General features: G+C 59.6%; 1 protein-coding gene, 2 long non-coding RNA genes and 2 other non-coding genes across 10 annotated transcripts; 4 read left to right on the top strand and 1 right to left on the bottom strand.

Annotated features, from left to right (window-relative positions):
• The first annotated feature begins 426 nt into the window (after positions 1–426).
• Positions 427–4,407, top strand: LOC106731052. 2 transcript variants are annotated; one of them, XR_004319004.1, is made up of 5 exons: positions 427–560; positions 1,432–1,502; positions 3,226–3,395; positions 3,801–3,860; positions 4,206–4,407. It is a non-coding gene; the product is annotated as an uncharacterized LOC106731052 (long non-coding RNA). The 2 variants fall into 2 exon arrangements; XR_004319002.1 differs by having other exon boundaries at positions 467–584.
• A 3,552-nt stretch (positions 4,408–7,959) lies between these two features.
• On the top strand, positions 7,960–12,594 carry LOC106730670. 5 transcript variants are annotated; one of them, XR_004319556.1, is made up of 6 exons: positions 7,960–8,110; positions 8,904–8,944; positions 9,141–9,270; positions 9,980–10,175; positions 11,040–11,131; positions 11,935–12,594. It is a non-coding gene; the product is annotated as an uncharacterized LOC106730670 (long non-coding RNA). The 5 variants fall into 5 exon arrangements; XR_004319558.1 differs by having other exon boundaries at positions 9,977–10,175; XR_004319557.1 differs by having other exon boundaries at positions 9,098–9,270.
• Positions 9,087–9,217, top strand: LOC116663402. The gene has a single exon (XR_004319653.1). It is a non-coding gene; the product is annotated as a small nucleolar RNA SNORA17 (small nucleolar RNA).
• Positions 10,248–10,381, top strand: LOC116663400. Its single transcript, XR_004319652.1, has one exon. It is a non-coding gene; the product is annotated as a small nucleolar RNA SNORA43 (small nucleolar RNA).
• A 458-nt stretch (positions 12,595–13,052) lies between the features above and the next one.
• On the bottom strand, positions 13,053–21,665 carry DIPK1B (divergent protein kinase domain 1B). Its single transcript, XM_032478819.1, is given in 6 exon segments — positions 13,053–13,389; positions 13,391–14,014; positions 14,487–14,663; positions 14,762–14,869; positions 17,821–17,955; positions 21,427–21,665. Coding segments are annotated over 6 exon segments (1,296 nt in total). The 5' UTR covers positions 21,490–21,665; the 3' UTR covers positions 13,053–13,200.
• Between the last annotated feature and the right edge of the window lie 1,785 nt (positions 21,666–23,450).

The following is a 23,450-nucleotide window of genomic DNA, read 5'->3' as shown; positions in this document are numbered from 1 at the left end:
CCCCCAGCCCCTCCCACAGCAGCCTGGACAGCCAGGGACAGGCTGGACCCTGTGTCCCAGGGTCCTGTGAGGGGGACAAATGGTGGGGGGGTGGAGGAGGAGGAGAAGCGGCGGCTGGACCTTCTCCCTGCCCGGACTGAGTGGCCACTGCCGCCCCCAGGTCACACAGGCCCAGCCGTGTCCTGAGCTGGACCCTGGGGTGGGGTCTGGGGACCAGGAGAGCAGGTGAGGGTATATTCAGAGACCCCTGTGTCCCCAGATGTCCAGCACACCCAGCCCAGCATGCTACATCTCGCATCTGATTGGGGGATGGGGTGGGTTCACGGGGCTCAGGGGACGCGGGGGTTGCCGAGCCGGTGACGGTTGGACCACAGCGGAGCCGCGCGGGGAGCGGTTCGTGCTGCGCATGCGCGCTGTGAGCATGGGCGGGAGGCCTGTGCGCCGCCAAGCGGGCTGGTCCTCGCCACGCCCGTCACCCGTCCGGGGCGGAGAGCGCGGCGCGTGCTCGCAGAGCTGGGCTGATGCAGGTCCCTGTCCAGCCCCTCCTGAAGCCAGGAGAGGTGGGGACTGCCAGGGGCCAGGAGGTGGGCAGAGTCCGGGGGAGCAGGGAGGGTCCCCGCCTCCGAGGCCAGACTCAACCCTCCCCTAGGGTTTACACTGGGAATGAGAGCCCCTCAGATCTTGGGGGACCCCTGCTCACCCCTCGCATGTGGGGCCCATTCCCCTGGGTAGCCTCGCGCGCTCGCACGCACACACACGCGCACACACACTGACTGACTGCCCTGAGGGGGGAAGTGAGAGGGATGAGAAGGAGGTTGGGGGCAGCTCTGCCAGGGGCAGGGGTATCCAGCATCGTAGCAGCATGCCCAGGCCCACAGAATGGGGAAGGGAGAGATTGCAGGCTGATGGGGGGGGGTCCCCTGGGCACTGCCTGGGCTGGGGTCACCCCTAGAGCTCCCTGGAGAAGACAGGGTCAGGGGGTCCTGGAACAGGGATGAGACCACCTATTGTGGAGGGGCTACGGGAGATGAGGCCTCAGCTCCCTCTCTGTAAAGTGGGGTGCTGAGACGGGGGACCCCTAAGGTCCCACAAGCTTGCAGAAGAGTCTGTTGGACTTCGTTCTCCATCTGTGACCCACTGTCCTCCAGGTCCTTGGAAAATGCTTTCTACCCTCTGAGGTCCTCTGAGCAGGGGCAGTCTGGGGACTTGGGGGACTAGGGACCTGGGGGTGCAGAACATGACAGAGCCCTGGACCACTCATTGGGGACCAGGGACAAGACCCTCCTTGTTGGCACCCTGGGTCCTCATTTGTAAGTGGGTGGAGTCATTGCCCTGGTTGGGTGAGGAGGCCTCACTTGTGACCTGGACACCGGGACAGTGGAGGGAGAGAGAGGAGCGAGGGAAGTTTCTGAGGCCCCTTTCTTCCCACAGGAGCTGGCAGGTCCTGCTGCTCTGCCCCCTCGGCCCTGGTGAGACCACTGCCTTGAGGACCCCAAGCAAAGGTATGTGATTAGTTTCCTGCCTGGGGCTGCGGTGCAGGGACTGACCACCAGGGGGCAGCTATGCCCACTCTACTCAATGGAGCAACTGGAGCAGAGAAGGGACACCCGGGGTCATTCTGGGCATCCCCCTGCCTCCGACCCAACAGGCACCTTTTATTACTAGCCTCCAGGCCCACAGTGTGAGCTGCAGAGGCGGGAAGGGGTCTGAGATCCTCTATTGATTCATTCAGCTACTGTGCCCTGGGCACTCACCCAGGAGCACACAGCCTGGAGGGCCAGACGGACAAAAGCAGGAAAGCAAATCCCTGGGAGAGAGAAGAGCACGTGCTCTAGGGAAACGAGTCAGGGTCCTGGAGGGAGGGCCGGGAGCTCCTGGGGGGGGGGGTGTCTAAAGGTCTCCAGGGTGATCAGGATGCTGTGACCAGAAAGACCAGAGGCACCAGCCCTGCAGACTGTGAGCAGTGAGCGGGGGAAGGTCGAAGGTGCAGAGACTCAGAGACCGAAGAGACTTTGGCCAGAGAGGAGGGTGGGACAGGAGCCAGCGTGACTGGAGAGAGCTGGGGAGGAGAGGAGGGTGGGAGGGAGGAGGCCAGGGCTGGACCCGGGTCTGGAAGGCTGACCCGCTGTCTGTGCTGGGTGACAGCGTTCCCCTGACTTAGCACTTACGAGGACAACATTGACCATCTCCGTGTCTGTGAGCAGGATGCAGGCTCAGCTCAGCTCAGCTGGGAGCCTCTGCCTGGAGGACTCCCCAGACGCTGGGCTGTGGTCTCAGTCGAGTCTCCGTCAGGTGGGTCTGTCTCTGAGGTCACTCACAGGTTATTGGTGGCATTCAGTTTGGACGGGGGCTCAGGTCTCTCCTGTCTCTGGGCCAGGACCCAAGGCTGGGTCTTTGCTCTGGCGCCTCCTAGGGCAGCTCATAACATCTGATCTTGCTTCTCCAGAACATTGAGTCAGAGACAGAGACAGAGAGAAAATAAGAGACAGAGACAGACAAAGACAGAGAGACAGAGAATGAACGCAGGAGGGAGGGGACCCAGCAGAAGTCACAACCTTTCATAAATGAGTCTTGGAAAACACAGCCCATCCCTTTTATCACAAAGTCCATCCACCCTGAGGGGAGGGGATCACACGGGGATGTGTGATCAGGAGGCAGGAACGCTGGGAGCCGTTGAGGGGCTCTGGGCCGAGATGACACAGGACAGAGGAACTGGAAGGTCCTCTGCTGGGGGGACTGGGAGGGGGCGTGGCTGTCCCTAGGTCCCAGGCAGACCCGGCCTGTCTGAGCTCTGCTCTGTGCCCCGCCAGCCCCTTCTGCGGCCCTTCCACTGCTGAGCCTGCATGAGGGACGTGTGGTCCCAGCCCACGGGTGTGCAGGCACTGTGGGTGTGTACAAGTCTCTGCACCTGATGACAGCCATGAAGCAGATGCCAGAATGACCCCCACTGTGCAGACGGGGAGACTGGGGAGGCCCTGAGAGGCACGTGAATTCTCCAGGGTCATATCACTGGTGAGAAGGAGGAGTGAGGTCTGAGCCCAGTTGTGTCCCCTGAGCCGGGGCCCAGGCTGACCCAGGCCTCCTCGTTGGTGTCACTGTGCAGGGACATGACATGGGGTCAGGGGTGAGCAGTCAGCAGCCTGGAGGGGCCCTTGGGGAGCTCATGTCTGAGCAGGAAGCCTGGAGAAGGGCACCCCAGGAAGTCACCTCACTTCTTGATGACAGAGCCCAACAGAACTTGGAGCCCAGGATACCAGGTGTGTGTTCTAGGGAAGCCCCGGTCCAGCTCACTTGGCCAGAGACCTCAAATGAGCACTATGTTCTCCTGCTGTGTCCCGATGTCCCGAGGCCGTAGCCACAGACGCGTCTGGCCATTTGCCCGGAGGCACCCAAAGGTAACACAGGGACCACCAAGGCAGCCGGGTCCAGGCCAGGCCACCTCCGGGATCCCACCTGGGCAGCCCTATGTCCCCTCCCTGTGTGTGTGGAAGGGGAGGCATGGTCCATGTCGGGTGGGCTGCCCCGAGCAGGAGCAGGCCGATGAGGGGGAAGAAGCCTGATGGGCCTGTCCTGTGAAGCACCAGGTCAAGGTGGCTGGGTGAACGAGGTGCTAGGGTGGTGACCTTTGGCCCGAGGTTCATCCTAAGTCCTGGAGGCAGACCTCACCGCATCCCAGGTAGAGGCTGTGCAGACACAGGTCTGTGCCCGATCTGGGAGCAGAAGTCCAGCAGGTGGAAAAGCATCACCTCGGGCAGGCAGAACTCCATCCTCAGGACTGCTGCCGGGCGGTGTCTTTTCAGAGCTCCGTGCAGGAGATGGTGAGGAGCTGGTCAACAGAGGCGCCCCCTCCATCCCCCTGGGTGAGTGGCAGCCCCACGGCCACCGAGGGCAACACAGGCTGGAGCGAGTACCTGCCAAAGGGCTCCCCAGAATGAGGGCCCTAAATGGCTGGGGAGGCCTTGCACCTGCTCCCACAGGAGCCCTGGAGCCGGTTCAGGACCAGCAGCCCTGCGGGGAAGCCAGCCTGGAACCCTCCTCAGTGCTGGCTCCCAAGCCACACCTTCAACTCACTCCCCCCCAGAAGGTCCCTTCCCGCCCCTGTTCTTGTTCTGGGTTTTTCTTTTTCCACTTTACACTTTACATGGTGTCTTATATTCTCGGTTCTAAATTTAAAATATTAAAACTTCATTTCACATCGTTTTCAGCTGAACAGTTGATAAGCATTAAGTCCACTCACGATGCCGCGTGACCTTCAGGCCTGTCTTGGAGCCGACTGCCTCACTCCTCAGAAGGAAGCCTGGGACTGAAAGCCATCGGCCCCCAGCCCTCCCTCCCCCGCCCCCTGCACCTCCTAATCTGCTCTCTGTCTCTGTGTCTTTACCTGTTCTGGATGTTTCCATAAATGGAATCGTGCAACATGCGGCTTTTTGTGTGTCTATTTTGAAAGAATAGTTCATTTTTGTTTTCTTTTTCTACCTGAAATAGCACTTCTGTTACATGAAGGGGAAATCCCGATGGAGTAAAGGTGGAATGCACAGAATGAAGCCCTTTCGGCAAACACGTGCACAGTCTCAGGGCAGAGACCCCATTCTAAGTGTGACAGCAGCTCCCTAGGACAGAAGGGACACGCCCAGCTCCTCCCGGGCCGAACAAAACCGCGAGAAACGCGGAGAGAGCGGGTGAGGCCGCACCCAGACCTGAGCTGCGCTCCTCAGCCCAGGAGCAGAGAGAGGGCGGACCCCCCTGCGGGCCCCGAACTCTCCAAAGTCAGTGCTTTTAAAAGGGCCCAAGAACAAACATGCAATTCCAACGAGAGGCCGCACACGTGGTCAGTACGTGTCAGAGACGCTTGACCTCACTGATGGGGACACGCAGACGTAACCACTGTGGAGACAGCACCGGCCACCGTCACACTGGCAGGTTCCTCGTCTGGAGGTGACCAGCCCTGGGGACGACGTGAGGGGCAGAGGCCCCCCGGGCCCCCCAGAGGGAGGTGTGGAGGACACGCCTCTCTGGGAGAACCGTGTGCATGCTGCGGCGCTAAGCCTAGGCTCACCCACAGGAGTTCTTGCACAGGGTTTTGAGATGTATTTTCAAGTGACCCATCACAGCGTTGGCCGAAATGGCAGGGACCTGGAAACAACTCTAGTGTCCATGGAGGGGGACGGGGTCCATCAGTCCTGGTCCACGCGGATGGGCAGTGCTATGCAGCTGCCCCAGTGGGTGTGCGGGTCTCCGTGCTGACAGGGGAGATCCAAGGGGTCCTTTTTCATGAGATACGTGTGGACAACCATCTGCATCCAGGAGCTCATCTGTAAGACTACATGTATCTCATGTCAACATGCAGACACGTGTATATGTAAATGAATCTGCATCTCAGACAGACAGACAGAGACAGAATGAAACCAACAGAGCCAGAGGGAGACACACCGAACCACTCACAATGGTCGGCCTGTGGATGTGTTGCAGAAAGTGTGTTACAGCTCAGTTGTGACAGCAATCTGGATCCGGGCAAGAGACCAAGCAGCGCTCTGAGAGTTGGAGAACTCAGGTTTATTATACCAGCGGGCCCAAAGGAGTTAACACTCCAAGAGCTGGACACCGTTTGCAGGTTTATACAGGCTTTTATAGGCTGCCAGTTTACACTTTCCAACATCATATGCAAATAAGGTATAACAAAAGTTGACTAATTAGGAACAAGCTTTGTAGAAATGGACCAATCAGGAGGGAGAGATAACCAATCAGGAGTGAGCTCCATGCAAATGAAGTACTACAAATAGACCAATCAGGAGTTAGCTCGGGGAACCAATAGATTTTAGGGGTAAGTTCCACTTTCCTAGAAGTAAGCTGTTTCAGAGGCAAAGAGTGAGATAAAGCCGCTGGGCCAGGGAACTGGATGGTGCGGGCAGGAGGGTAGTGGCCCTGCCTGGGGGTCCTGCTGGTCTTTTTTTATGGGGCTTCCCGCCTCAGGTGAGACTCTGAGATCTCTTCTCCTTTAGGTGATAAATTTTTTTATAAAGTGTGCATATTGCTTATATAATTCTAATATTAAAATCATAAATGTTATCTTTTTATCTCTTATCTATGGAGTAATTAAAGTACATTATTTTGTTTTTAAATGTTTTTTACTACAAGGACAATAAATGTAAAATAGTGAATTCTGAAAGAATTAAGAACTAAATAAAGAACAAAGTCTCCCGCCTGGAAGGAGGGCCCTAGCAGGTGGTGTCCAGGTCCCCTCCTCCTCCTCTGTGGGTGCCTGTGAGCCCTTGTGGGTGTCGGGCGGGGAGGATTCCTGGATGTGTGCTGTTCTGGAACCTGGTTTCCCCAGGTGGACAGTGGCCAGTCCATCCTCTTCCTCCTTTGCATTTTCTGTGGCACCGACTCAGAATTTCCCAAGAGCTCCTCCTGTGAATATAGAATTCATTTCCGATTTTCACTCCCATCACCGTGCTGAAGGGAATTTCTGTGCCCCTGAATCTGTGTTGAGAACAGATCCCTGGAAGTGGAGGGGGCCCAGGGAACCCCTCTGCAGCGTTTTGGAAACATCGTCTTTCTTGGAGAGCTGGGTCTTTCTGGCTAGGACTTCGCTCCCTTCAGGCTGTGGGAGGTTGGGAGGGGAGGGAGCCTTCCTTCTGCAAACCAGTTCAGCCTGTCCCCACGAAACCAGGCCCCATTGCTCTTCTGTCGTTTTGTCTGTGTTGTGCTTCCAAGGGGGGGGACACCACACCTGCCCAGGGACGGGGCACTGCTGGGGACGTTCTCGGCTAAGTGGCCACAGGGGCTGTCCAGCCTTTGGCCCAAATGGCTGGCCCCAGGAGGCAGGTCTGGGACTCCCCACTCTGCCCCCATCACAGAGAATCCTGTAGGGTTCTCATGGAGGTGGGGTGGGAGGCTCGTTAGCCACACCTTGCCCTGAGGTGTGGTCTGCATCTCCCAAGTCAGCAGCAACTTGTTAGCTCATAAGTCCCAGGGGACTAATGAATTCATGGTGGGTCCTTCCTGACTGCACTTCAGAAGCTTCCATGTGAAAAAGGAAGCAAAGCGTGGCTCCCCAGTGTGCCCTGGCAGCCCCTGCCTCATCAGGTAGCATCTAGGGGACCCCGCCTGAGCAGTGAAGGCAGAGCTCCCTACAGGAGAGCGTCCCGAGGGGCTCAGAGGAAAGGTGTCCCGGGGGCAGAGGCTCCAGGGGGACTGGGGCAGGCAGGAGCAGCTCGACCAGGGATCCCCAGAGAGTGGCAGGCTTTTCTGCAAGCAATAAAGAGCAGGCCCAGCTTCAGGGACGCTCAGGTTGGAGACAGTAAGTACAGGGACGCTGTAGGTGCCTAAGTGCCTGGCACCGTTCTAAGTGCTTCACCTAAGTTGACAAAGGCAGTTCTGCCACCCACGGGAGGTAGGTCTCACCCTGCAGTTGGAGGACCCAGGGTTACGGAGTCCAAACTCGTGCTGCTCACCACACGACAGGCCAATAAACCAGGAGACGAGGCGTTGGGGCAAGGAATAACGACTTTATTAGGAAATCTGGCAGACCAAGAAGATGGCAGACTAACGTCCTGGAGAACCATCTTCCCCAAGTCAGAATTCAGGCTCCTTTTATTCTGAAAAGGGGAGGGAGTGTGGTTGGTTGTTGCAGACTTCTTGGTGTTGGAATCCTTTGTCCTTGCAGCCGGCCACCTAGGTCAGATCATGGTGTTCTTGTAAACCTCCAACAAGACAAATGTTATTTTCTATTCTGCAACTTATCTTTGTACGAATGGTGTTGTACCCTTAAAGGTCAAAGCCTTGAGAATGGGCTGTCCTGTGTATTTCAGGTTCTAGGCAACTAGCTTTCTTTATAAAAGATCACCGGCGTGGCGCGGCCGGGAGGATCCACTAGAAGGCGCTGCAGCGCGGGCTCGCTGGGGAGCGGGGATTGGGCCTCGCGGGCTACCGTCCGCGCTATAAAAAGCGCGGCGCGCGCTCGTACGTCCTTTCTCCCGGCGCAGATGGAGACGCTATGGAGGTTTCTCAAGGCCTTGGGGTCTGAGCCTTGGCCTCTCCGTGGGCCCCGCCGCCCGCGGCCGGCGAGCTTCGCGCCCCGCGGCTCCGTCCTGGATGCCGGTGACCAGAGGTGCGCTGGCTGGCGCGCCCTGGGCCTGCGGGACGGACGGGCGTCCTCGGCGTGGGGGTGGATGCGGCGAGGCTCCCGCGCCTCGATGGGGCCTCGCGAGTGCGGGGCGGTGGGGGCTTCCCGCGCCCCGCTGTGCTCTCTGGGCTTGTCCAGAGCCGAAGCCTCGGGGAGTAGGGCCAGGTGGCAGTAGTTTAATGGGCGAATCGGGACATTTCAGAAATGTGCCCACCGCCCTCCTCCCCCCGCTCCCGCCTCCCTTCACCCACACGGCTTATTGTGAGAATTTAAGGGAAGGAGTCTTTAACGCCTGCGTAAGTCACTTCACATTTCTGGGCATCTGTTTTTAAACGCATTGTCACTGCTTCCTAGGTTCTTTCTAAAAGCGGGGTGATTGCCGAATTGTAGCAGTGTGACTGCTCCTACTGTAGTGGTGTGTGGGTGTGGGCACGTATATAGTATGATACAGTGGGTGTGTGTATGCAGTAGAGTGGGTGTGTGCGTGGCCTCCTGGTGGAAAGGAATACCTGTCGTCATCGCCCTGGTCGCGTGATCCCTGATGTCCGCAGCCGGTGATGGTGGCCAGGACTGAAGTGCCTCTCATGCAGTGCCGCTGTATTGTAACCTGGATTTTCTACACCCCCCAAATTAAGCCGGGAATAAAATGGAGGGTGACTGGGTTTGATGAATAGAAACGTGTAGACCTGGAGGTCAAATGCAGCAAAACAAATCCTGGATGAAATGCTTTTTTGTGAACTCGTCAGGTTCTCATAAAGTGGCTTTCTTTTTCCTCTAGGGGGTTTGCCTGCTGGGAACTGAGCACCTCTGAACTCTCAGGTGAGCTGACACATTGGTGCTGGGAGATAACTTTCTTGCAAATTCAGTGCCTTCTGTGTTACATCCTAAGCGCCAGGGCCAGGTGGTCCACAGCAACTTGGTTGGGATAATCAAAGCCTGGATTACCTAACTTTACATACATGCTGCCCCTAGAGGCGTTGCATATGTGGCTGCGGTGTCACGTGTGTGTCATCAGGTGGCAGAGAGAAGAGAGGCTTGTCTACGCCCAGTGTTCTGGCCCGTGAACGTCTGGATGATTGATAGTCTGACACTTGACTGCGTGCGAACTGTTGGTGTGTGTTTACAGGCAGCCTGAGGCCTGTCAGGTAAAAGCTCTAATTCTTTCCTAGTTCTTGGCTAGCCTCAGATAACGAGGTTGTCCCAGCAGGTGGGCTGCCCCCACAGTGATGAGCGAGGGAAACGTGAGTGGGTTTCAGTTAGGCTAACTTGCTGAAGGGCTTGAGTGTTATTTACCTGTCACGTTGGATTTAAAAAGAAAGATGGCACTAAGATTTCCCTTTCGGGGGTGAGCTGAACGGTGTAAACTGATTTAAACTGGGCTGTGCAGCCAGAAGCTCTCAAGTTGCCAGTTCCACATGTTAAAGAGACAGTTCCAGAGGCTAGCGATGCTGGCGTTCTCTGGCACATGAGGTTTTTTTGTTTTTCTTTTAATTCCAAAGAGTTGTTTCTGTGTCACCTTCTTTTGTTGAGTGGCCTTCTCTGATTAGATTGGTCAGTACCTCGTTAATAGCTTTCTGGGAGGGGCACAGGTTTCTGAGGCGCCCCCCCCGCCCCCCGGCTGCACTGTGATTCCCCAAGTTTAGCAAACACCAGCCAGGTGCCAGAGTAGGCAGCCCAAGTCGTCTTTTTCTAATGTTTGGCAGGGGATAATTAGATGGGTTTTTTTTTTTAACAGTGGTACTGGGGATGGAACCCAGGAACTTGTGCATGCTAAGCACAAACTCTTGTTACACAGCTACACCCGCCCCCCGCCCCCGAAGTCTTTTTTAATCTTCTCTTCGTGCTGCCCAGCAGGGGTCTGAAAGGTGACCGCTGAAGAGGTGAAAGATCCCTTGCCTGGAGCTTTGTGCACTGGGTTTGAATTCCAGCAGTGATGGCAGTGAGCTTTTCTTACACTGATACAGAGCCAAGCGGTTCTCTTACTAATATGAGAACAGTGACAGCTTGTGACCATTGGCCAGAATGACCAGCCATCACGATCCGGAGCCAGGTAAGAGGCCGTGCTTTTCTGAGCATCTCCTTGGGCCTTGCTGGGTGGGAGGGAGGGGACAGCTGCCCCATGGATGGCGGACCTGCCGGCACCACGGATGCAGCTGCCCTGCTGCACCCGTGACGTCGGGGCACAGAGGAAGCGGCTATTTCTACGCTCAGTGCTCAGAACAGTGGGCGCTAAGAATGGTTTGTAGCCGGACAGTACGATTTTCTTCCATAGAGTAAGGCTCGTTGTGAGGATTAAATGAGATGCATGAGCACGTGGCAAGCTTCGGGCACAGTGGGATTGACTGAGGGTCTCCTTTGGTCATTCAGTAGGTCTGTCTGGGGGAGACTTTGTAGAAGAAAGCGTTGGGCAGGTGTGACCTGCTTCCCTGCCTGAGAGCTGCTGAGCTGGTATCAGTGGCCTGTGTCCTGTCCAGACCCATTACTCCCTGTGCGGGGTCTGGAGCCACCTGGTCCATGAGCGCTTGTGCTGTGAGGACCCTTGACAAGGAGTAGGAGACGGTTTGGTCATTCTGGAAAGAGCGCCAAGGGTCGCTCCTGGTATTGGCCCTGTGGGTGAGACAGAGGTTAGGGCCCTGTGTGGAGCCTGTCCATGGGCCAACCATGACCCTAAAAATGATTACCCGGACCAGGGACCTGGAGGGCAGAGGGGGCTGTGACCCCCTGTCAGGTGGAGGGCTCAGTTTGCTGTTGAGGGTTGAACAAAAGCTGTAGGTGACTGGCTCTCAACCAGCGTGTCCCTCCCAGGGCATGTGGCAGTGGGGAGGGGTCCCCATGCTGGTGGGGCTGAGGTTGAGAAACCTTCTGTAGAAAAGCATGGTTTGGGGGGATTCACTGATGAGATTCCATGTCTCAGATCCGTGGGCCCAGCTCAGTTCTGTGCAGCTGGTCAGTGGAATAGACCTGCAGATGTGGGCTCTTGTCACTCCAGGACTCGCTTCAGGACAGGTATGTTTGGGGGGGGGGGTTCTCACAGACCTGGACCCTCATTGTGGACACTGGCTTGCCAGAATCTGGTCAGGGGTAGTATATGAGGTTGTCCTAATTTCAGAGGAGGGCAGGGGGTCGTGGGTGATAAGGCACTTGGGTGGCCACCAGGAAAATGAAGATGAGCCCTGACTGGGAAAGGCATTGCCTGGGCAGAGGCTGGTGGGCTGCCAAGGGTCTGCCCTGCACCCCAGAGGTGCTCTCAGGAGATGCTTGTCCTCAGCATCCTCCAGGAGCAGTCCTCAGGCCCAGCAGAACGAGGGGTGGAGGGTGGGAGTAAACTGAGGGCTTCATGAAGCTCCTTTGTTGCTGAGCTCTTGGAGGGGGGCAGCATACAGGTCACCCTTTCATACAAGCACGTGGCATCTGTGTCCAGGCCTTGTGCGCTTTGCAGAGAGGTGAGAACTGGTGTTTTGGTGGTTTCAGGTATCCAGCAGAGCCGCCCTCGGCAGAACTGTTGGTGGCGTGCTCTGGGCGGTGCGGCAGTAGAGTGTCTGCTGACCTCTCTGCCGGGCTCATCCTAGATGGTAGAGCCTTGCTGATTCCCCCACAGAAACTGGGTGGTGAGTGGGGTATTGAGAAAGAGGGGAGCTGGGCTTGGCATGTCTTGTGGGGGAAGGCGGAGGGGGCCTGAGCAGCTGTTTCTGCTGTCCTGAGGTCTCCAACCCAAGGTGAGGAGGCTAGACCGGGTGAGAGAGTTGTGGTCCCATCTGTCCAGCACCAGGAGGCACTGCTAGGGGGTCGTTCTGGTTTTCTGTCTGCAGACAGGGTCCTGCTGGCCAGACGAGCCCGGGGCAGTGTGGGCCTCAGCATGCAAGGGCGGCGGAGAGCTGGAAGTCATGGCCTTGGGAGGTGTCCTCCGATGAAAAGAACCTGCAGGCTTACAGAGCAGTGGCGTGTTGGTGTGCTGAACAGCAGCTGTGTGCTTCGCTGTCCTGGGCCAGCAGGGCTGAGGCAGCAAGTGCGTGAGAGCCTGAGCAGAGAGCCCCTGGGACCCAGGAGCTCCAGGGGGGCCAGTGGGCACGGCACAGTGGAAACAGCAGCTGGGCCCAGTGGTGGCCTCAAGGCCCTGGGGGCAGTGGTGACAGCCCAGCAGGCCCCTCATCTCTCATCCTAATTCTTAAATCCTCTGGCCTCGGGTGTTCAGGGAGTGAGTGGAGCCCATGGTTCTGAACTGGCCTTCACCGTGTGGATCATCTCCCCCACACAAGGAGGGGAATCTAGGTGAAAAGCAAGTTGACCCATTTGGGATGAGGTTTAAGGAGCCCAGTGCTGAGAATGTGGGTGTTGAGTTGAAATCTTGGGACAATGTCTTATGCAAAAGATACTAAAGTGAATGGAAGGGTTTGTATAATGCATTTTTTTTCCAAGGAGGGTGTGTCTGTTGGCAAATCTAGAGAATAAATTGGTCTTGAATAAACTGTCCTGACGGATTTTCCTTAGTGGCTCAGCTGAGGGGGTCGGGCTCCTGGACTCAGCTTCCCGTCGTGGTGGGGGGAGCGTGGCCCTCAGCAGGTGTTTAAACCACGCAGCTCGCTGAGGTGAAGAAGGAATTCCTACACTGGGCTGCACTGTTTGAGCAGCAAGCATTGTAGGAAAAAGTTTTTAATGTTGAAGTTCTTAGAAATAATTGTGTAAGTCACATCTCCCCGAACCCCGCCATGATCCAGGTCGGGGCAGTGAGACCAAAAGCTCAGCATCTCACCCACCGCCTCCCCCTTTGTCCAGTCGTAACCCCACGACGAGCTGCAGGGAGGAGAGGGGTCACCCCCACCCCAGGCCTCCAGCCACTTGGGGGCAGGGGTCCAGAGTGGGCCAAGGGGACTGTACTCACAGAAAAGCTATTTACATCACATACTCCTCAAAGTAACAAAACCTGGTTTGGCCTTGGCAGGTCCCTCGACCAGCGGATCCTTCCCTCCTGTTCCAGCCGCTCCCGTCCGGGTGGTCAGGATGCCGGGACCCCAGAAAGTCCGGGGGGAGGGGGCAGCCCTGTCCTCTGCCCGGGGAGGTTGGGGGGGGGCGGCAGGTCAGGTGTACTTGGTGTTGGAGATCTTCTTCCAGAGCAGGGTCTTGAGGTGGCTTAGCACCAGTGAGTGGTGCGCCTCCACCTGGCTGGCCAGCCCGCTCAGCGTGGTGCACGTGCGCAGCTGCTCGCCCAGCTCCTCGCGCAGGTCGGCGGGGGCGCCGGGCAGCAGGTAGTCCCGCAGCAGCTCGCACTACCTTGGCCAGGTTGGGCTGCACCAGGTCGCCCTTGCACTGCCTCATGAGCGTGTCGCAGGGCGCCCGGCAGTCCCGGCCGTAGGTGCAGTCGGCGCTGCGCTCACAGTGGCGGCCCCGCAGGAAGCGGCGCACGGCGGCCTCGGGCGCCACCTGCTGCAGGTCCGCCATCTTGAAGTCGTACTTGGCGGTGTAGCCCACGTTGGCCAGCGTGGTCTCACACATGTAGAAGGTCCCATAGGAGCCGTGGAAGAGCTCCTCCACGAACTCCAGCAGGCCAATGGCGATCTTGGCGCGCCAGGGCCACGCGGGCCCCAGCCACCGCTGCAGGGCTGGGTGCAGGGCGGGAGGCAGCAGCGGGCGCAGCAGGGGCGGGAGCGCAGCCGCGGGCCAGGAGCTGTGCGGGACGCCCTCGGTGACGTAGAGGTCCCCGCAGTAGCCCAGCAGCCGCGAGGCGTGCTCCTTCTCCTGCAGGGACAGCAGCAGCAGGAACTCGTTCCGCTGCAGCAGGGCCCACACCGACTTGGCCTCGGCCAGGGACACCCTGTTGTCCTTGTTGAAGTCAGCCATGAGCAGGACCTGTCCAACCAGCGCGGGCAAGGAGGGCAGGTCTCCCAGGTTTGCCTAATGTTCGGGGCCAGAAGAAAAGGAGGCTGGGGTATAGGGGAGCTGGCCGGCCAAGCAGGCTGCACGCCGGACCCCACACGTCCGCCAGGTTTGGGGAGCCCAGCCTCCAGCCAAGAGGATGGAGGTGCCCACTAGGGACCCGGAGGCCCCCTCGCCACCTCCTAGAAGCCCACGTGGCTGCGTATCTCCCGGAGCTGCTGCCAGCGCTGGGCCCCTAGTGACCCTGTCTCCACCAGTGCTTGGGGAGCCTGGAGCTGGGGACCTCAGCACAGAGGTGAGGAACACTCAGTGGGGCCGGTCACTTCTCATCTGCTCCCTCGCACCTCCCTGCTCTCCCCACAGATGCCCCTGCATCTATGTGGGGCCTCCAAGCCTAGTGGGTGCTCCCTAAGTGCGAGTCGGCTTGGGCCCCTGGCTAGCCACGTCCCCGGGCGTGAACTCCACACAGCCCCCAGGAGAGCCAACAGACCTTGAGAAAGCTGAGGGTCATCTCCCGGAACTCCTTGATCGAGGTGCCCCGAGTGGGCTTGTCGAACAGCACCAGCTCCCGCCGGGGCGCCACATCCGACCCAGCCTTCGAGTGCAGGCTCTCCTCAATGCCACACTTGATGGTCACCTCCTTGCCCTGCCAGAGCCCGCTGTACACCTGCACGGGACCACAGGCATCCATGCAGGCCTCCCCTCTGGCTGCACCAAGGGCACCTGAGCCCTGGGGCCGACACTGGGCCGACCTGCTGAGCTCACCTGCTGGCCCGGGTCGGAGGAGAGGCAGGTCCTCCACTCCACCCTGTGCAGGTTGCACAGGTCCTGGCAGATGGAGCCTGAGATGATGCCTTTGCGGTACTGGTCACACTGGGGAGAAGGAAGACACCGGGAGGTGGCCTGGGGGAGGTAGAAGATCCTCTCCAGGCCCCCTCCCAGCCCCTCCCCCTTCCCTCCCCCACACCCCTACGTGCTGCACCCTGGGTGGGCGGGCTGGGGCCCCATCACATCTGCCAGTCACCCCCCCCCCCCCAGTTCTTAGGCCATAGCACTTCTCAAATGGGGCCCAACCCGCTATGGCCTGCAACCTGGCAGCCTCTGGCCACATCCCAGCCACACTGAGCACCCGCCAGCCCCTCCCCAAGTCAGGAGCTGCCTGCCAACCTGTCCCTACTGTCCTGTGAGACACCAGGCTTCTCGTGTGCACAACTGCTGAGCAGGTGTCCGCTTCTCCCTGGCCTGGCCTCCCGTGTTTGTCGGGCTCGGCCCCTCCCCGTGGGCTGAAGGTGGGCAGTGGGACCTGTGTCCACTGCTGTGAGGGAGCTGGCCAGCTGGGTGATGAGATCAGGCTGCCTCTACTCCTCCTGTAATGGGGGCTCCTCCCAGCCCTCCAGCAGTTGTCACTGTGGGCTCGCCCTGCCCACCTGCCGGCCACCTCACTAGCCACTACATAAGCTAGATGCTTTCAGCAGTACTCAGGCCGGGCTCCAGGTAGCTGCTGCCCCTGCTGGCGCCTTCCCCATTCTGGACGGGGCTGTGCAGCCCCCGGGGTGCTGGGGGTCTGGGGTGACCAAGCAGGAAGGTGAAGCTGGAGGTGGAGTCAGGCCTTTCCCTTGGGGGAGTTGTGTCTGGAGAGTGCGGGGTGAAGTCCTGGATGTGCATCACGTTGCCATGGAACCCAGGGAGCTTGGGGGACAGGGAAGGGAGGGTGCAGAACGTGGTGCCACCTGATCTGCAGACGATGGGGGGCAGGGAGATCAGGCCCCTGGGACACCAGAGGCCCTGGATTCTCCTGCGTGAACCGAGGAGGAGGCCTCTGTGCTGCTGCGTCATGAAAACCCACACACTTTCATTCTGCCACCTTGCAGGGAGGCCTTCCATCATGGACCTGCTCTGATCCCCCACCACCCAGAGCCGCAGCGCCCCCATGGGGCGGTCTGCTGGGAAATGCGGGCAGCAGGGCTGGGCTGGGCTAGGGCTGAGGCCAGTGCCCGCCCGCCAGCCTGCCCACCAGGGTCAGGGTGGGGCTCCCACAGGAACTGAGGTAGGCAGTGTGTCCTGCAGCCTCAAGACTCCTGAGGCCCATCAGGCTTAGGGCCTCACATCCCAGTGCGCTTCCCGTCTGCAGACTGGACCATGGTGGGGACCTGGCCAAGCGCCCAGAGGCCTGTAGGCACCTGATCTGTGACCCCTGGTCCTGCCTCCTGCTGCCCTGGGGAGCCTTCGACAAGCTGTGGAATCTCTGAGATGCTGATACCCGCACGAGGACAGCAGGTCTCCTCTGGAAAGGAGGGGGTGTCCCCACAGCCCCAGGGCTGGGCCTCAGGAGAGCTGGGCCCAGCAGCCTGGGGCAGCCCCTGCTGGTGGGAAGGCCAGGCCACTTGAGGGAAACAGAGAGGCACAGTCCTCCTTGGCCCCCCAGGGCCCCTCAGTCCTCTGTATGTTGGGGGCATCCTGCAGCCACACGGGAAGAGCTCAAAAAACACCCACCAACTCTGATGGCCTGCTCACTGCACCCCACTGGCCAGACCCCCACCCCATGCCTCCTCCCAGGTTTCTTGGCCCGACAGGCCCCCTCTACCCTGGCCCATCCTGGACCTCCCCAGCAGGGCCTCTCCTCGTCCCCTCCCCAAGGCCAGCTTCATCTCCACGCACGTCTGCCCTTGGGTATCCCCAACCCCCAGACCTTGAGGGCAGAACCAGGTGTTGGCATCCAGCTCAGGCCTGGCCCCTGGAGGCCACCAGTAAGCATTTCTAGAAAAAAACGAGTGTACCTGAGAACAGACTGAAGGTCCCGACCTCCCCCACCTCCCCGCACTGTCCCAGAGCTGGGCGCTGCCCCCTTGGTGCCTGGTGCTCGCCTGGCCCCTAGAGACACTCAGCCAACCATCGGCCCCCTGCAAGTCCCGCCATGCAGACTGTCCCCGCTCTGGACCCCCATGCTCCTCCCACCACCACCTCCAGACTTTCCCAAGTTTGGGCCCTCACGGGACCTTGGCCAGAGTGGGCCTGCCTGAGCCCTTGGGGGTGCCTCCCAGCCCCCCAGGAGGAGGGCCCGTCGTTCTGCAGAGGAGGAGAGACTCCAGGCCCCCAGCTGGTGTGAGGCAGGTGGATACAGGTTCAAAGCCTGGGGTCTCCCACGGCTCCCCCTTCCAGACCCCAGGAGCCCTGCTGCAGCAGGGCAGGTCCTCCCAGGCCTGTCCCCAAAGCCCGAGGGCCCCAGAACCCCGGTCAGCTCACCCATGGCTCCAACCTGCCTGGAAAGGCCAGTGGATCAGGAGTCGTCTGAGATTTGCCGAGACCCCTCCAGCCAGTCACAGGGCGTCGTCAGAAGCAGTGAGTCAACCAGGTGTGCACGCTTATGAGCCCAGCCTCACTCACGTGGATGAGCACACTCAGGCTCACACACCTGCACCCTCCCACGCGTGAGCTCACACACACGCATCCTCGCTCTAGAGGCCTTGGGTGGCGACTTCTGTGCCATCTCTGGGCAGGTGGCCCTGAAGGCCATGCCCTGCAGCCTCCTCCTGGCCCCAGGAGGGAACTTCAAGGTCCCCGCACCTGCCTGTCCCAGTCTCAGCTACCACGTTCTCTCTCCCAAACACCTCTTGGGTCAGCCCCATCTGTCTCTCCGTCCCTAGCTGCCTGCCTGTGCTCTGCGGGGCCATCTCCCTTCCTCCCCACCGACCCCCGCTTCCTCCAGCCCTGGCCAGAGGCAGCTCCACATGGGGCAGTCAGCACAGTCAGATCCAGCTTAGAACCCGCTGAGCTGGCACCACGGCGGGAAGGCGCCCATGGGCCTGCCCTGACGTGACACTTACGATGACCACCTGGCAGATGTGCCCGCGGCAGAGCTCCGCATAGGACGAGTAGTGCACGTATGCCATCCAGCTGCCCACAAAGACGCCCAGCCAGACCAGGAAGACATACTTGACCTTGAGGCCCGGGAGCCGGCCCTGTCGGGGGTGAAGGGGGGCAGTGAGGAAGTGCCACATTCGGGGGTCTGAGCCCCACCTCCCTGGACCCCAGCCATGCTGAGAGCCTTCCCTGAAGCCGGCACCTGCTCCACCCAACGTCCAGGACTGCTCGCCGCCACCCAGGCCGCTCAAGCTCTCAGACCTTTAAATCTTGCAGGCAGACAAAAATAAATTCCCAAATGTGGGGGATACAGGGTACACGAATTTTAAACAAAATTTCCTCCTGTCCTGCCCTCATTTCATAATGACATTTAACCTCTGTGCAAGGTCAGGCTGGATAAGCACCCCCCACCTCCCCACCACACCACCCTCTCCCTGGTAGAAATTTCAGGCTGGACCAGGGCCAGTAGGGAGCGCAGGGCTTGAGCAGAGGGCAGGGCCCCAGCAGCAGTCACCCTGAGAGCCTTTAAGAGACGCAGCTAAAGGGTGGACACAACTCATGTGCCCATCGACAGATGAGTGGAGAAACCAAATGTGGTCCATCCATACAATGGAATATTATCCGGCCATGAAAAGGCAGGGAATTCTGACACAGGCTACAACATGATGAACCTAGAGGACATAATGTTCACTGAAATGAGCCCAATGCAAGACAAATTGTGTAGGATTCCACCCATGGGAGGGTCTGGAAGAGTCAAATCCATAGAGACAAGAAGTGGACAATGGGTGCCAGGGGCTGAGGAGGGGAGGGTGGTGAGTGTTTCCTAGGGACAGAGTTTGAGTTTGGGAGGATAAATGAGTTCTAGAGATGGACAGTGACAGCTGCACAACGTGAAGGTGCTTAATGCCTCTGAGCTGTGCACTTAAAAGTGGTGAAGAGGTTAAATTTACGTGATGTATAATTTACCACAATAAAGCTGAGAGAAATAAGTCACACAGATGTCTGGGGTGGGTGGGAACTGCATCCATGGGGGGCTCAGCCCCTCTGCCAGGTTTCTGCAGCAGAGGAGTGCATGGAATGACACGATGTGAGGGTCCCAGAGCCCTGCAGCAGTTGGGCTGGGGGCACTGTCTCCCATCCAGCCCCCAGGCTGGGATTGCTATCCAGGGTGGCCAACTGATGGGATGGGATTACCAGATGCCGTCTGGTGCAGGGGCTCAGACACTCTGACCGGGCAGCTGAGCCCCAGAGAACAAGGCCTGGGCCCAGGGGCCAGGAGAGCAGGAGGGCGGGGGGCTTCAGGCCAGGCTGTCCTTGGAGAAGGCACCACTGTCCGAGCTGGCCATACACCCCACCTCCCATGGCCAGGGAGCAACTCCAGTCCCCGCTGGTCCTGGGTCTGAGTCACCTGGGGGCTGGGGGCTGGTGCTGAGAAATGGGGCCATCGGCTCCCCGCTGAGGATGGGGCAGGGGCCTCGAGGCCCAGCCCAGGCAGCTGCGGTCATTTTCACGGTGCTTCCAGGAGAGGCAGGGTCCTCACCTCCTGCTTGCCTGGCGCTGCCTCACACAGCTGGCCGCCCCAGGAGGCGCTGCAGCAGGAGGACCCGTAAGAGCTCCGGGGCCAGGCTCAGAGCTTCAGAGACCCCTCAGGAGTGATGGGGGAACTGGGGTGGCCCTGGGGCAGCGTGAGGGGGTTGGGCCCCAGGCCCACTCGTCTCTGCCACCACGTCTGTTTCCGCCAGTTTTGTTCAAAAGGAAAAAACAGGAAAGCAGAGGACGGGCAGGTGGGGGGGCTGGGGAGCTGGGGGTGTTGTTTTGGCAGCACAAGGTCAGAGGACTTCCAGCTGCTGGTGAATAATGCCCGGAGGCGGAGGTGGGCAGGGCCTCTGGGTGGACTTTCAGCTCCAAGAAGGCCTGGAAGGCCAGGCTGACTCTGGAGGTCCCGGGGGACAGCCAGGAGGATGACAGGCTGTGGCCAGCATTGGACCCAGGGACTGAGCTGGGGCAGACCCAGGCTTCACAGACTGACTGCAGGACCCGGAGCTTGCCGGCAGGGCCCACCCCAAACCTGCCCACCCTATGGCCAGACCCCCTCCAGCTTTGGGCCTTCACATGGCAGCCCCTCTCCCCATACACCATCCCCACTTGCCTAGCTCTGAATGACCCCTGGGTCCTTATCTCCAGTGGGCACTTCCTCCAGGAGCAGTCCCTGACCCCCATCCTTCTACCCTGCCCTGATCCCCCAGGGTCCTGTCTCCCACAAGTGAGTAAGCCCCTGGGACAGGGAGGGTCTTACACATCAGTGGGTCCTGTGTAGCTGCGCCCTGACCGTGGCCTGCCCTGGTTCCTGGTGGAACCCCGAGAGGGAGGAAGGTCACTCTGGAGACAGTAACAGCACACTGATTGGCAGTCCCCCGGCCAGTGGCCCACATGCACCATGACTTCCAAACCTTGCCATCAACTCAGAAGGGTGTTTCACAAGTGGGGCAACTGAGGCTCAGTGTGTGTCCTGACATTGGTGGAGGTGGGTAGGCGGGGCTAGGCTCAAACCACTGGGAACCCACCAGAACCCCTCTCCCGCCAATCTGCTGTTCCTAGTCTGAGCTCAGAGGCCTGACACTCAAGGTCCAGGATCCACGACTCTGGCCTCCCCTGCAGCAGCTTGGTCAAGACCCTTCCCTCGGGCTGGGGCCAATGCACACTCCACCTCCCAGCATGGGGTGGACGTTCAGACCCGCAGCGCCCATCTTGCTTAGCGCAGGGCCGGGACCACCACGCACCCTAAGGCCCCAGGCGGGCAGGGAGGGCTTCTCGCACAGACAAGAACTGCAGCTCCCACCCTTCTCCCCAGGAGGGGTCCTCCCGGCCTGGCCAAGGGCCGCCCTGGGGAGGCCAGGGATGTGCGGGCGGCTCTAACCAGGGCTGTCTCCTTCCCCCTGGGGGCTGGGGCCCTGGAGGGCATTGAGGTCACAGTTTGGCCTGGATGATTTGGGACGCTGATGTGAGCCTGGATCAGACCGCCGGAAGCAGAAGTGACAGGGTTCCCAACAACTGACACCCAAGGCAGCCTGGGCTTCCCCGGAGACAGCAGGGCCCGGAGAGGGGCCGTGATTTGTCCAAGGTCACTGTGGGGTCAGGGCACACTCCTGATCTGGGACTGGCTGAGGGCTGACCGAGGGAGCTTATGTCCTTCTTAGGGTGGTTCTATGCGTCCCAAGTTTTCCATCACAGAAAAACAAACCTGATCTGCTGAGTAGAGGGAAACGGAGCGGACCTGGTGTGGCTCCTGGGCCTGTGGGGGCAGGGTCCAGCCCGGGGCGGGGTGGGGGCCTTTTTCAGTCCCAGAGGCAGGGGCTGCCACCCTGCAGCATCCGCGGGGCCCAGACCCTCCGCTCGCCCCATCGACCATCCCACCCCGGCCCCCAGTGCCCTCTTGGCCCCCCAGTCTCCCCGGGGGCCACGCATCCCAACGCTCAACGACCTTGAGTCCCGAGTCCGACCCCGGGCCCCAGGCTGGACGCCGCGCGCCCCCGACGCGGCCCGGGTACCCAGGGCGGGGGCGCGCCTACCTGCAGGCCCTTGGAGAAGGGGCAGAAGAGCACCAGGTGCGCCAGGCGCCGCAGCCGCCGCATGGTGGGCGCCGACTGGTGCGCGGGCCCGGCTCGGCTGGGCTCGTCTCGGCCTCAGCCCCGCCGGCCGGCCCGCAACGGCCGCCGCGCCTCCTCCCCGCCCCGCGTCCGCGCCGGAGTGCTCGCCTCTGCCGGCCGGCGCGGGCGCGCGGGGAAGGGGAGGCGAGGGGGGGGGGCGCGGCGGGGACGCGCGGCGGGGGCGGGGCGGGGAGGAGCTGGCGGGCGGGGGCGCGTGGCCGCGAGGAGCGGGGCGGGGGCGCGCGGCGGGGCGGCGTGGGGGGAGAGGGAGGGCCGGGGGCGCGGAGGGCCGCGGAGCCCGGGAAGGGGGCGGAGGCGCCCGCGGCCCCGCCTCCACCCCTCAGCGCCCCAGCGACCCTCAAGGATGCGAAAGGGGAAGGCGCTGAGGCCCCGCCCACCCGCACCCGCACCCGCAGCCGGGCCGACACGGGAGCGAACTGTCACGGGCAGGGCTGTCGCGGGTGGGGCTATCTCGCGCGCCCCTGCAGAGGGGAGGCCGGTGACGGAGCTGTGCAGCCTGCGGAGGTCCCCTGGAGAAGGGTCGGACTCGTGGGGCGCGCGAGGGGCAGTGAGCCCCGGGATGGGAGAGGCCCGAGAGGGGTCCGCGCCAACCACCCGCCCTGATAGGGGTGGACACTGACAGCATTTGCCTCTTTCTCCACTTTTTAAAGAAATACAGTAAAATGCACCCTGTTCGCTGTACCAGTGTTTACAAATACAGTCCAGTGGGCACCACCGCGTTCAGGCTGCAGAGCTGTTCCACCCTGGGAAAGCGCTGGAGCCCCTCTTTCTTCAAGCCCTCCCCGTGGCCCAGTCCTGGTAAGCTGTGGCTCGTCCCCTGCACGTCACATAAATGGAATAAAGCAGCCACAGCCTTGAGGTCTGGCCTCTGTCACTGGGCAGAGCGCCCTGGAAATTCAGCACCCCTCCAGGGCCCAGGCACCAGCTTGATCAGCCCTTCACCCCTTGAAGGCCCTTGGAATTGATTCTGGTAGTTTATTGTCACTCCGGTAACACGGAGCAGGGGTTGTGGAGCTGTGTGGTCAGAGTGGGTTTAATTTCCTCCAGCAGCTGCGGGGACAGTCACCGGCAGCACCTTTCCCAGCCCCCCCCCCCCGTGTGGGGGAGCTCTAGTGGTTCCACATCCTCAGCAGCACTTGGTATTGTCCCGTTTTAAAGTCGAGCCATTCTAGAGATCAAAACTGCAGTGAGGTATTGCCTCACACCAGGCAGAATGGCCATCATTAAAAAGTCCCCAAATGATAAATGCTGGAGAGGGTGTGGAGAAAAGGGAACCCTCCTACACTGCTGGTGGGAATGTAGATTGGTGCAGCCACTGTGGAAAACAGTATGGAGATTCCTTAAAAAACTAAAAATAGACTTACCATATGATCCAGCAATCCCACTCCTGGGCATATATCCAGAGAAAACTCTAATTGGAAAAGATACATGCACCCAATGTTCATAGCAGCACTAGATACAATAGCCAAGACATGGAAACAACACAAATGTCCATCGACAGATGACTGGATAAAGAAGATGTGGTATATATAAAACGGAATGCTACTCAACCATAAAAAAGAATAAAATAATGACATTAGCAGCAACATGGATGGACCTGGAGATTGTCATACTAAGAGAAGTAAGTCAGACAGAGAAAGAAGAATGCCATATGGTATCACTTATATGTGGAATCTGAAAAAAAAGGCACAGATAAACGTATTCTCTGTGTCTGACACAGACATAGAGAACAAACTTACAGACATAGAGAACATAGAGCTTCACAGACATAGAGAACAAACTTACGGTTACCGGGGGGAAAAGAGGGGAGGAAGGGCTAAACTGGGATTTGCAGATACTAACTACTACATATAAAATAGATACAGAACAAGCTTCTCCTGTACAGCACAGGGAACTGTACACAATATCTTGCGGTAACCTATAAT

Source organism: Camelus ferus, chromosome 4 (genome assembly GCF_009834535.1).
Source record: "Camelus ferus isolate YT-003-E chromosome 4, BCGSAC_Cfer_1.0, whole genome shotgun sequence".
Taxonomy (NCBI): domain Eukaryota; kingdom Metazoa; phylum Chordata; class Mammalia; order Artiodactyla; family Camelidae; genus Camelus; species Camelus ferus.
This window is presented reverse-complemented; position numbering and strand designations above follow the sequence as displayed.